General features: G+C 30.5%; 2 protein-coding genes across 2 annotated transcripts in view; one reads left to right on the top strand and one right to left on the bottom strand.

The window, feature by feature from the left end:
• Positions 1 to 6,722, top strand: part of LOC123007883 (delta-1-pyrroline-5-carboxylate synthase) — a 39,634-nt gene extending 32,912 nt beyond the window's left edge. The window contains exons 6-7 of the mRNA XM_044403372.1: positions 3,191 to 3,695; positions 6,335 to 6,722. Coding sequence (XP_044259307.1) covers positions 3,191 to 3,695; positions 6,335 to 6,597 — 768 coding nt within the window. The 3' untranslated portion in view covers positions 6,598 to 6,722. The remainder of the gene's footprint in view (positions 1 to 3,190; positions 3,696 to 6,334) is intronic.
• Positions 6,723 to 8,370: 1,648 nt separating this feature from the next.
• Positions 8,371 to 13,706, bottom strand: part of LOC123007084 (mothers against decapentaplegic homolog 6) — a 36,086-nt gene continuing 30,750 nt past the window's right edge. The window contains exons 4-5 of the mRNA XM_044402118.1: positions 12,776 to 12,982; positions 8,371 to 9,810 (exon numbers count right to left, since the gene is read on the bottom strand). Coding sequence (XP_044258053.1) covers positions 9,497 to 9,810; positions 12,776 to 12,982 — 521 coding nt within the window. The 3' untranslated portion in view covers positions 8,371 to 9,496. The remainder of the gene's footprint in view (positions 9,811 to 12,775; positions 12,983 to 13,706) is intronic.

Below are 13,706 nucleotides of genomic sequence, written 5' to 3'. Positions count from 1 at the left end.
GGCATGAGCTCTTTTTTATTACTTAACTTTTCAATTTTTCTAAAATATAACTTTAATTTTTGAATAAAATTACACTTTTAACGACGTTAGAGATTAAAAAAAAAGTGATTAACATGTTAAAAACAAACCATTTTCTTCAATTTTTGTGAGTAAAATACTCTACGAGGAGTGGGTTTCGAGATATTTGTGGTAGACCGCTCCGAACATTGCTTAAAATTTTGATGAAAATCGAAAAATTAAAAATTTTTAGAAATAGAAACATGAAAAATATTGGATTAAAACAGAGTCACTAGCCGGGGGCATGGTGGCGCATAGACGTACCGCAAAATTCTTAATAGTTTAGAAGTAATAAGTAAAGTATAGATTTTGACTATTTCTGTTTTTATACTAATGATTTCAATAACTATCATTTACAAATCAATAATTTTTTTTTAAGATAGGAAATTTAATTGGCTTTCTAACAATAACCAACACAAAAGGGTTGTTGAAATGGTTTCGGAGTTATTTACGGTAGACCGCTCTGGAAACCGAAAATTGACCAAAATTTTGTCAAAAATCAAAAAATTAAAAACCTTAAAATTACTCTTCTGGTGTTTCAAAAGTGCATAAAACGTTGAAGAAACACAAAACATAAATTCTTGTAGATTTTTTTTTAAGAATGAACATTTTGGTTTAAAGCACAGATTCTGGCCAAGGGCGTAGCGGCGCAGTGACATTAAGTCAGCATTTTTTCTCTCATTCCAATAAGGATAATAAGAGAATAAAAACATTAAGGCTTTTTTGTCGTAAAATTGAATTTTTTGATTTTTTTGACGATAGACTCAAATTCAGAAAAACAAAAATTTTTAAATCCGTCAAAAGGACGTTTTTTGAACTTTAATTAATCGTACGAGTAAATTAACAGAAAAGTGCATAATTGAGACGAGTTTGATAAAAAACGTTTTTTTTTAAGAATGAACATTTTGGTTTAAAGCACAGATACTGGCCAAGGGCGTGGCGGCGCTGTGACATTAAGTCAGCAATTTTTCTCTCATTCCAATAAGTATAATAAGAGAATATAAGCACACTGAAACAGAGTAAGGCTTTTTTGTCGTAAAATTGAATTTTTTGTTTTTTTCAATCCGTCAAAAAGACGTTTTTGAATTTTAATAGATCGTAAATTAACACAAAAATGCATAATTGAGACGAGTTTGAAAACAAAACGATTTTTTGTAGAATTTTTTTTAAGAATGAAATTTTGGTTTAAGCATAGATACTGGCCAAGGGCGTGGTGGCGCAGTGACATTAAGACAGCAATTTTTCTCTCATTCCAATAAATATAATAAGTATAATAAATAATAATAATAAATATAATAAATAATATAAGCACATTGAAACAAACCATAAAAACATTAAGGCTTTTTTGTCGTAAAATATTTTTTTTTTATTTTTTTGACGATAGACTTAAATTCAAAAAATCAAAAATTTTAAAATCCGTCAAAAGGACGTTTTTTGAACTTTCATTGATCGTAAATTAACAGAAAAGTGCATAATTGAGAAGAGTTTGAAAAAAAAACCGATTTTTTGAAGAATTTTTTTTTAAGAATGATCATTCAAAAAATTCGATTTTTTGTACGAGTAGCATTTTTTTTTAAGAATGAACATTCAAAAATTTTAAAATCCATCAGAAGGACGTTTTTTGAACTTTAATTGATCGTAAATTAACAAAAAAATGCATAATTGAGAGGAGTTTAAAAAAAATCAATTTTTTTTGAGTTTTTGAAGGTTGAGAATGTAATGAAAACGCTTGAAATATGGATAATTTTGAATCAAATATATTGGAAATGGTTAATGTTTTAAACTATTTGAATGGAAAATGTTCCGAGAAACCGATTGGTGTCGAAAAAACCGCAAAATTATTAATTATTATTATTATAAGCAAAGTATAGATTTTGACTATTTCTGTTTTTATACTAACGATTATTCATAAATCAATGATCTTTTTTATAAGATAGGAAATTGATTGGCTTTCTAACAGTAACCAACACAAAAAGGTTATTAAAATAGTTTTAAAGTTATTTACGGTATACCGCTCTGGAGGCTGAAAATTGACCAAATTTTTGTCAAAAATCAAAAAATTAAAAACATTAAATTGCCTTTTTTACGTTTCAAAAGTGCATAAAACGTTGTAAAAACGCAAAGAACAAATTTCAGGTTGAAATAGTTACATTGGTTTAAAGCAGAAACATTGACCGGAGGCGTGATGGCGCAGTGGCATAAAATCGCACCGCGATAATTTTTTTATAATTTCAATATACATAATAAGAGAGTAGAAATACATAAAAGCATGAGCGCTTTTTTATTAACTAACTTTTCGATTTTTCTAAGATATCACTTTAATTTTTCTTGAAAAAGTGATAATTTTGAAATTGAATAAAATGACATTTTTAACGACGTTAGAGATTAAAAAAAAGTGACTACAACGTTAAAAACGAACCAATTTTTTAAATTTTTGTGGGTAAAATGCTCTACGACGAGTGGGTTTCTAGATATTTGTGGTAGACCGCTCCGAAAATTGTTTAAAATTTTGATGAAAATCAAAAAATTAAAAATTTTAGAGGTAGAAACACGAAAAATATTGGATTAAAACAGAGACACTAGCGGGGGTCATGGTGGCGCAGAGACATAAAGACCTACCGAAATTTTCTGCTCGCCATTGTACATAAAACGTTGAAAAACACGAATTTCTTGTGTTTTTTGTGTGTAAATCGCAAAACAAGGTTTTCTAGACGTTTTCAAGATATTTTGAGCGTTTTCGTATTCTCGAGTCCAAACTAGAAACCACAACATTACTTGGAAATATCGTTCATCTCTCGAGGTTGTCTGAAATTATTTCAAGGCAGTAATAACTGTAATAAAACGTATTATATCTCTAAGGAGCTTTGAAATAGTTGAGAGGGCACGTGTAGCCTTCATGAGAGTTCATACATTTAAAAACAAATCGATTTAATTCATGATAAGAAAAAATAAATTCCATTGGGGTCTTGGATCTTTTTTTCACTTTGACAGTTGAAAAGGATGTGAAAAGTAACCGAGAGACACGCGTGACCCTTAGGACACCTCGAAATCGGTCTGATTTAAAACTTCTGCGTCCACAAACCGTTTAATTGTCCTTCGAGAGGCCCCATTTTGACCCTTAACCCTCTTCCAGGTCTCCACTCGTGAAGAAATCGGCGATTTACTATCGATGGAACAACACATCGATCTCATCATCCCTCGCGGTTCGAGCGAATTAGTTCGAAGCATCCAATCACAGAGTCAACATATTCCCGTTTTGGGGCATGCTGAAGGCATCTGTCATGTGTATGTCGACAAAGACGCTGATTTGAGCAAAGCTTTGAAGATTATTAGAGATGCGAAATGCGATTATCCGGCGGCTTGCAACGCGATGGAAACTCTCCTCATCCATGAAGATCTGATGCAAGGAGACTTCTTTTCCGACATTTGCAATATGTTGAAACAGGAAGGAGTCAAAATCAACGCAGGACCGGTCTTGAACAAACTGCTCACTTTCGGGCCCCCACTCGCCAAAACGATGAAACATGAATATGGGGCCTTGGAGTGCTGCATCGAAGTCGTCAAGAACATGGACGAGGCTGTCAACCATATCCATACATACGGGAGTGGACACACCGAAGTCATCGTGACCGAAAACTGTGAGTTGTTTGACATTTTACACTTGGAAAGTGTCTCATTACTGACCTTCTATCACCTCTCTCTATTACTATCATTTTTAACTTTCTAATCTTGGATAGAAATGGACAGTTTCCTTCTCGGTATGTAATATACTATTTTCAGAAGGAGTCACTAATTGTTGAAACTTTCTATTACTTACATCTATTACTACCTCTTACTAACTTTCTAATCTGTCTACAGAAATAACATTTTCTACCACAGTATCAAATATACTATTTTCTGAAGGGGGCAGCAATTGTTAGAAAGTGTATTATTATTGACTTTCTATTACCTACCTCTATCCCTAACCTTGTTAACTTTTTAATCTCTCGACAAAAATCAACAGTTTTCAGCTCTGTATGCATATACTATTTTATTACTGACTTTCTATTACCCGCCTCTATTATTATCCTTTTTAACTTTCTAATCTTTTGATAGAAATGGACAGTTTCCTTCTCGGTATGTAATATACTATTTTCAGAAGGAGTCACTAATTGTTGAAAAATGTTTTATTATTAACTTTCTATTACTTACCTCTATTACTACCTTTTACTAACTTTCTAATCTGTCTACAGAAATAACATTTTCTACCACAGTATGTAATATACTATTTTCTAAAGGGGGCAGCAATTGTTAGAAGGTGTCTTATTATTGACTTTCTATTACCTACCTCTATCCCTAACCTTGTTAACTTTCTAATCTCTCGACAAAAATGAACAGTTTTCACCTCTGTATGCATATACTATTTTATTACTGACTTTCTATTACCCGCCTCTATTACTATCCTTTTTAACTTTCTGATCTTTTGATAGAAATGGACAGTTTCCATTTCGGTATAAAATATACTATTTTCAGAAGGAGGCACTAATTGTTGGAAAGTGTTTCATTACCGACTTTCTATTACCTACCTCTTATTAACTTTCTAATCTCTCAACAGAAATAACATTTTCTAGCACGGTTTGTAATATACTATTTTCAGAAGGGGACACCAATTGTTGGAAAGAGTCTTATTATTGACTTTCTATTACCTACCTCTATTACTATCCTTTTTAAATTTCTAATCTTTTGATAGAAATGGACAGTTTCCTTCTATACTATTTTCAGAAGGAGTCACTAATTGTTGAAAAGTGTTTCATTACTGACTTTCTATTACCTACTTCTATTACTATCCTTGTTAACATTCTCATCTCTGGAGAGAAATGAACAGTTTCCACCTCGGTGTGTAATATACTATTTTCAAAAGAAGGCACCAATTGTTGGAAAATGTTTCATTACCAACTTTCTATTACCTACCTCTTATTAACTTTCTAATCTCTCAACAGAAATAACATTTTCTACCACGGTTTGTAATATACTATTTTCAGAAGGTGGCACCAATTGTTGGAAAGTGTCTCATTACTGACTTTCTATTACCTACCTTTGTAGGTATCCTTACTAACTTTCTGATTTTTCTATAGAAATGAACAGTTTCCACAGTTTTCATTATTGACTTTCTATTACTATTCTTGTTAACTTTCTAGTCTTTAAACAAAAAAAAAACAGTTTTCACCTCGGTTCGTATACATATACTATTTTCTAATTGTTGGAAAGTGTTTCATTACTGACTCTCTGTTACTTACCTCTATTATTATTTATGTTAACTTTCTAATTTCTCTATAGAAATGAACAGTTTCCATCTCAATGTGTAATATACTATTTTCAGAAGAGGGCACTAATTGTTGGGAAGTGTCTCATTACTGACTTTCTATTACCTCCCTCTGTTACTATCCCTGTTAATTTTTTACGCTCTAGACCAAAAATGAACACTTTCTACCTAGGTATGTAATATACTATTTTCAGGAGGGGGCATGAATTGTTGGAAAGTGTCTTATTATTGACTTTCTATTACCTACCTTTATCCCTATCCTTATTAACTTTCTAATCTCTCGACAGAAAGGAACATGTTTCACTTCTGTATCTATATACTATTTTCTAATTGTTGAAAAGTGTCTTTCTTATTACTGACTTTCTATTACCTACCTTTGTAGGTATCTTTACTTTCTGATTTTTTTATAGAAATGAACAGTTTCCACATCGGTGTGTAATATACTATTTTTAGAAAGGGGCACTAATTGTCGGAAAATGTCTCATTATTGACTTTCTATTACTATCTAATGTTTCTAATCTTTAAACAAAAAAATAACACTTTTCACCTCGGTTTGTATACATATACTATTTTCTAATTGTTGGAAAGTATTTCATTACTAACTTTCTATTACCTACTTCTATTACTATCCATATTAACTTTCTTAACTCTCTATAGAAATAAACAGTTTCTATATGTATGTGTAATATACTATTTTTAGAAGAGGACACTAATTGTTGGAAAGTGTCTCATTACTGACTTTCTATTACCTACCTCTGTTACTATCCGTTAACTTTTTAATCTCTAGACCAAAAATGAACACTTTCTGTCTTGGTATGTAGTATACTATTATCAGAAAGGGACACTAATTGTCGGAAAGTGTTTCATTATTGACTTTTTATTGCCTATCTCTGTTCCTATCCTTGTTAACTTTTTAATCTCTTGACAAAAATAAACAGTTTCCCTCTCGGTGTGTAATATACTATTTATTTTCAGCCGAGAGTGCGCGAAACTTCCAACGCATGGTTGACAGCGCATGCGTGTTCCATAATGCCAGTTCGAGGTTCGCTGATGGGTTCCGGTTCGGTTTGGGTGCCGAAGTTGGTATCAGCACTGCCAGGATTCATGCGAGAGGTCCTGTAGGAGTCGAGGGACTTCTTACCACCAAATGGGTTCTATCAGGGAATGGACATGCCGCCTCTGATTTTGCTGAAGGAGGACCGTGCACATGGGTGCATGAAAGTCTTCCAGTCAATTAATGTTCTTACCATTTACCAGTTTTTTTTTATTTAATGTTTTTTTTCATGTATGGAATGTACATTTTGTAAATACATTTGTTAAGTTTTAGAGTGTAAGCTTTGTTTGAATAAAATGTTGATAAATATGTGGTTTGTTTATTTAACAGTGGATGGAAAATGCTATAAAAATACAATTTAATTGAAATTTTAATTAAAAAATATAACTATCGGAAAATAGTGACATAAGAGAAAAATAACAACGTCACCGATTTTTTTCTTTTTTCCATTAGCTTCAACAAGTTGCATTTTGCACAAAACGTTTTTTTTTTTTTTTTTGTAAGAAAAGGAAAAACATTAAATAGTTTGCACAAAAAATTATTAAAGTCTAATTACAGTTTTCTATAGTTCTGTCAAAAACATTGGGGTGTTGTGAAGCAAAATGCAGATTCCTGTATTTGACGATATTCAGTTTAATAGTTCTTTTGATTATAAAACTTCTTTAATAGTTCTTTTGAATATAAACTATTACGTACATAACTTGTAAAACATCAATAAATGCAAATCATAAAAATGCGACTTACACTAACCAATTGCACCAAAAAATAGACGCAAAAAACATACAGAGTTCTGTTATTTTACAGATTTCTGTGTTATTTTTAGGTAATAAATTACTTTTATTAGCTTGTAATTAAAGCTATTACGAGTTTAAAGTTAAAAACTTAATAAAAAAAAACAAACAAAATTTTATTTTTATTTTTAATCACTTTTTCAGTAAAATTCCAAGAGTTTGACAGCTGCTTAGTTAACAAATAGAATACATAGGCAACCAACAATATACATGCGCCAAAAATACAAAGTTAAACGTTATTATATCACACGAGCATTTTAAAATTATTTTTCAATTAAATAACACAAAAAATACACATTTTTTAAAAATAAATTTATTAAAACAAAATGTTTTTCAGATAAGCAACCAACAGTACCTACGCATATACAGAGTGCGCCAGAACTCGCGCCCCAGAGAAAAATTCCATATGTACGGTAAGAATACCAGAAACATGAAAAAAATATTTTAAAAAATCCCATCTACAAAAAATTAGAAATTATGAGAGTTTAAATTTTGCAATTTGACTCTATTTATTTCCGTTAGAAATTCTTTTTTTTGCTACAGGCTATTAGAAGAGAATACAAATAAGCTCTATCCTAAATTGTAACTCTCTTTAAATTTATTTGTGGCTTTTACTGGTATTTTGTTTTTACTTTTAAAAAATAATTATTAAAAAAACATATACAATATGATCATAGATATGAAAAAATGTCAAATGTCAAAAAATAAATGTAACAGATAGAATTTTTAAAACATTTTTTTCATGTTCCTGGTATTTTATCCTACTTGAAATTTTTCTCTGGGGCGCGAGTTCTGGCGCACCTGTATAAAAAATTTAAACATAAAAATTATTTAATAACTTATTCAAAATAAATGCTCAGTATACATTTACACGTATACTTTTATATTCTAGTATATTTTAAAATAAATGGCTTTTTTGGAGTTTGTAATTTTGTAAAATAATCAAAAAACGATAAAATAGTTTAAAAAAAACACCCAATCTGTTTACTGTAAATCACATTTTTTGGGTATTTTAACAATACACAAAAAATTTAAATTGATTTATTCAGTGAAAATAACTTGTATAATAGTAAGTAACACTGCGTAGCTAAGAAGTATTAGTTAAAATACCAAAAAATTGCGTTGATTTTGAGAAAATGGTGTCAAGTTAGTTAAATAAAAGACGGTTCATTTTATACATAAATTTATTTGATATACAAAAATGTATAATTTAAAAATTTAATAAATAAATAAAACCAATGAATATTTCCTACATAATGCAGAAAGTACAGTACTTATGTATTTTTCACAATATGATTGCTATCAAGGCACTGCTATTTTTTACAATTTTTAAACACTTTATATAAATTCTGTAACATATACATTTTCATAACTTGGAACATATTTTTACATATTATGAACAGGCATGGACCTACATTCTAGGCGCGAATTTCTTTTTAATGACTAGTAAGTTTTCCGTAAGACAATAAAATGAAGACCCTCGCTGCTTAATACAAATATACAAAAAAGTGGGACAAAATGCAATACTATTATTACCAATTGCATTCACAATTAATAAAATAAGTACAGAAAAGGAAAACAACAATTGACCATGTACAAAAATAAAAATGCTTTTTAAAATAACCTCAAAATGGTCCCCCACATGAAGCTCCACTTTCGCTTCAATAAATTCAGTAAAAACGACACCTTAATAACGCTCATCGTCTCAACGATGTTTATAAGGCCTTCCACATCAGTACTTCTACTCTCACAATCAATAAAAACTTGTAGGTCGGTAAAGAAGAAATCGAATTTAGCGGATGCTCACTGCAGATTGGTTCGCACCTCGGCTTAGTGTACTGTTGTATTATCAACAAGAAATTACTCCCTGGGATTTAGGGATATTCGTGAAAAGATATCGTAACCAGTGTCAAAATTTAGGTTATGTCACCTGTCAACCTTAAGCAATCAAAATTACTTCTGAAAATTCTAGTTACAAACGCAATTTTCCTAAAAGTTTGAATCCTAGGTGGTAATTTCTTGTGACAAATCTGTACACCCTGCTTTGGGCATCCGATTAAAAAGTATAAAAAATATTTAGGTGGGTGGAAAATTTGTTAAAGTCCTTATTTCCTTGGCTTCTTTTACCCTGTGGCCAGGCACCGCATATCAGCCTCAAACTCGGGAATAGTAGGACGGAAACTACACCACAGCACCGCTCCTTGAAGAAGAGAAATTCAGCCTTGTGACCATCATCATTATCATCACTGAGTTCCACTTAGTACAACAGCACTTTGGAGGAGTGTCTTTCGATCACCTGCACGGGGCTAAAAGTATTTCTAGCCAGCAGGGACAGGAGGTGATCTCCTGGCGCTTGTACAGGGGGCCCCAGCCCTTCGCGAAACTGATTCGTATCGAGTTGGGGTCGACGGGGCCGTGGGTGCTGAAGTCCCAACAGGTTCGATGAGCCGCCTTCTGGGGGTCGTAGACGCAGAGGCATTGCTCGGCAGGTACTCGAGTAGGTAAGGGAGAATCGGCGATGTCCAGAGTCACAGAATTCACGAAAATGGGGTTCTCGGAGCGGTTGTACACCCACACGGAACCGCCTTCGTGGGACAGTGTCACGCCTGAAAAAAAAAAGAAAATTTAGTTGCAAAAAAAACAGAATATTTTTTTCCCTGAAGAATTATAAAAAAACCAAGAAAATAAAATAATGTAACAACAAAAACCAAATACTAATAAATAAATTACATTGTTGTTTTTTTTTTCAATCTGCATATACCAAGTTTAATAAAATTATGTCCACTCTGCTATTTGTTTGTCGCAAATACATAAATAATAAAGTCAAATGCAAAAAACAACGTATTTTTTCAGCATCGACAATAAAATACTTCGGATTCAGACAAATGTCATATTTCTTTAAACAATGTTACGCCTGAAAAAAAATTTCCTTATTATTTAATTTTTACCAGTAAAATTTTTCATAATTAATTACGATGAAAACAAACATATTTGATTTTTTTCCCTGAAAATTAACAAAGAAAGCAAAAAACCAACGAACATTATGTCCAAAATAAAATAACGTAACACAAAAACCAAATACTATTAAATCAAACAATATAAAAAATAATTAACATTGCTGTTTTTTAAAAAATCTTCATACACCAAGTTTTATAAAATTATGTCCACTGCAATTAGTTTGAGTCGAATACATAATAGAGTCAAATGTAGCAAAAAAACTATTTTTAAGAAAGAATTTTTTCAGCATCGACAACAAAATACTTTCAGACAAATGTCATAATTTTTTACACTTTCATAACGCCTGAAAAAAAATTTTCCTTATTAGTTAATTTTTACCATAAGAAAAGTTTTTCATAATTAATTACGATGAAAACACAGAATATTTGATTTTTTCCCTGAAAGTTTATAAAAAAAAACAAAAAACCAACAAACATAGTGTGCAAAACTAAATAATATAACAACAAAAACCATATACTATTAAATTAAACAACATAAAAAATAAATAATATTGTTTTTTTTTTAAATCCTCATATAGTTTCATAAAATTATGTCCACTCAGCAATTTGTGTCGAATACATAATAGAGTCAAATGTAGCAAAAACCTATTTTTTATAAAAAAATTAAAAAAACAAACACCTTTGTGTATTTTTTCAGCATCGACAATAAAACACTTGAGATTGTTTTATTAAAACAAATGTCATAATTTTTTACATTTTCATGAAACAGTGTTACGCCTGAAAAAAATTAAATTTTTCCTTAGTTAATTTGAAGTTTGAAAACATAAACAGGTGTCCAAAATAAAATAAGTAATATAATAACCAAAAATAAATAATAAAAATAATATTAAATCTTCGTATATCAAGTTTCATAAAATTTTGTCCACTCCCCTGTGTAATTTTGTATCTGTATTTTTTTGTCACAGATCAAAAAGTCGGATGCACAATTAATTTCATTGAAAACAAACAGAAAATTTAATTTTTTTCCTGAGAAATTATTAATAAAAACAAAAAAAAACACAAAAACTCTGAATACAAGAACATAATGTTCGAAATAAAATAACAGTACAACAGCAACAACCAAAGACTATTAATGCAAACAACATAAATAATAAAAATATTGTTGTGTTTTTTTAATCCTCATATACCAAGTTTCATAAAATTATGTCTACTCTGCAATTTGTTTGTGTCGAATACATAATAGAGGCAAATGTAGCAAAGGACAATTTAATATAAAAAATTTAAAAAAATAACATTTTTGTATATTTTTTCAGCATCGACAAAACACTTCAGATTGTTTTATTAAGACAAATGTCATAATTTTTTAAACTTTCATGAAACAGTATTACGCCTGAAAAAAAAATTTACCTTGGTTAATTTTTACCATTAGCAAAGTTATTCATAATTAATTATGATGAAAACGTTGAAAATAAACAGAATATTTGTTTTTTCTTACCAAAAAATTACGAGCAAAGGAACAAAACACAAAAAGTTTGAAAACAAAAACAAGTGTCCAAAATAAAATGTGTAATATAATGACCAAAGATAAACAATAAAAATATTGTTTAATTTTTTTTTAATCTTTATACATATACCAAGTTTCTCAAATTTTGTCTACTCCCATATGTAATTTTGTATGTGTAAGTCACAGATCAAAAAATCGAATGCATCATAGTATCAAATGTAGCAAAAAAATGTAAAAAAAAAATAAAAAACAAAAAAATTACACTTACTTTTATAGTGCATTTTTTCAGCATCTATAATATCAAAATCAGATTACTGTAATTGTCATAATTTTTTTTCACCATTTTTTATTAGTTGAAAAGTGATGGATTTTAGAATAAAGCAAAAATCTCAAAAAAGTGGTTTGAAAACAAAAAAATAACATTCAAAATAAATCAGGGTTTTAACAGAAAAAAAAAACAAAAACTAATAAAGCAACACATTTTGTATATTTGTATTTTTTTCAATATCCAAAATATCATAAATACTTTTTTAATTAAAAAAAATATGTACATAAACTTAGTTTCGTTAAATTTTGTCCACAAATAATTTTAAAGTCTATAATAAAAAACTTTGTTCATTAAAAAATATTTATTTTGCTCTCATAAAATCGAAAAATCAAACTCTCTCATTAAAAGATACAAGATGATTCATAAAAAACTACGCAATCGAAAATGCAATAAACAGCTAAACTATATTAAAAAATTAAAATTTATTGATCACATTTTGGACACCCTGCCAATCTGATAATTAAATGTGTGAAAGCTTACTTAAAATGATATTTCTTCTAAAGATGTCCAAAACTATATGAGAAATTAAATAAATAATTTTTGTGTAAAATATTCCTAAGAGAAAAATAACAGATGATCTGTATTTTTTTGAAAAAAATTGATGTAACTGGCCAAAAATCCCTAACATTTCTTTACTTCTTGTTGAAGTCGTCAAAAAAAGGTCAGTTTAAATTTTACCAATACTTTGAATGTAAACCAGGTTTCACCAAAGTTTGTCCACTTTGTAGTGTATATCAAAAAGTAGGGTTATAAAAGTTAACTTTGTTTTTTTGATTACCTACCTAGACCAATTTTACACCTCCCATGTCTGACAGACTCTGGCGCGTTGCAATTTTGTTGAGCTAACGTTTCTAACGACAGCCCATCGCAATAGGGCACGTCACCGAAGACATTCACAGCCGGGGCTTCCACGGGAAAGAGCGGACCCACCCGTTGGGCCAACTCCCAATAGGCCAATCTGCACCACTCCGAAGGGTTTCGCAACGAATCTGAAAAAATATATATGCCGTGTACAAACAATTGTGAAACCCGCTATACCACAAAATTTTTTTTAGTGGACAAATAATTTCGAAATCGGTTATGTTTTTTATGCGTGACATTGACAGGTGCGCCGAGTGTAACATCAACAACGACGTGACGTCATTGACGTGGCGCCAAGCGTCCATCTGCCGGCGCCGCGAGGTGCATGTTGATCGATCAAAGACACCTGGCCTCCCACTTTATAACGAATAGTTGGCGGTGCGTTTTGGCATTTCTTTTTTTTTTCATTTCGGTATGTGTGGGCCAAGCTACGACGTGACTGGAAAATGCCGTTAGGATGTCACACCAGTGGCGTACGGTCCGAATTTCCCACGGGAATTTTTCAATTTCAAACGTTGGCAATTCTGCTACGTCTCATTACACCTGCTGGCTTCCCATAAGCCTCATTAGAGGCGCTGGGGTTAAAAGTACTTCTAAGTACAATTTTCAATWAAACATTTAAAAAAAACACGTATTTTTTCAGCATCGATAATAAAACACTTCAGATTCAGACAAATGTCATATTTTTTACACACGAAAGTGTATAAGTGTATTTATGAAAATAAAACAGTGTTACGTCTGAAAAAAATCCTTAATATTTAATTTTTAGTATTAGTAAAGTTTTTCATAATTAATTACGATGAAAACAAGCAAAATATTTGCTTATATATATATATATATATATTTCCATAA

This window comes from Tribolium madens, unplaced genomic scaffold (assembly GCF_015345945.1).
Source record: "Tribolium madens isolate multiple individuals breed KSU strain unplaced genomic scaffold, Tmad_KSU_1.1 Scaffold_3;HRSCAF=73;Tcas5.2_LG2, whole genome shotgun sequence".
NCBI lineage: Eukaryota > Metazoa > Arthropoda > Insecta > Coleoptera > Tenebrionidae > Tribolium > Tribolium madens.
Note: the sequence above shows the minus strand (reverse complement) of the source record. Positions and strands in the feature narration are given on the sequence as shown.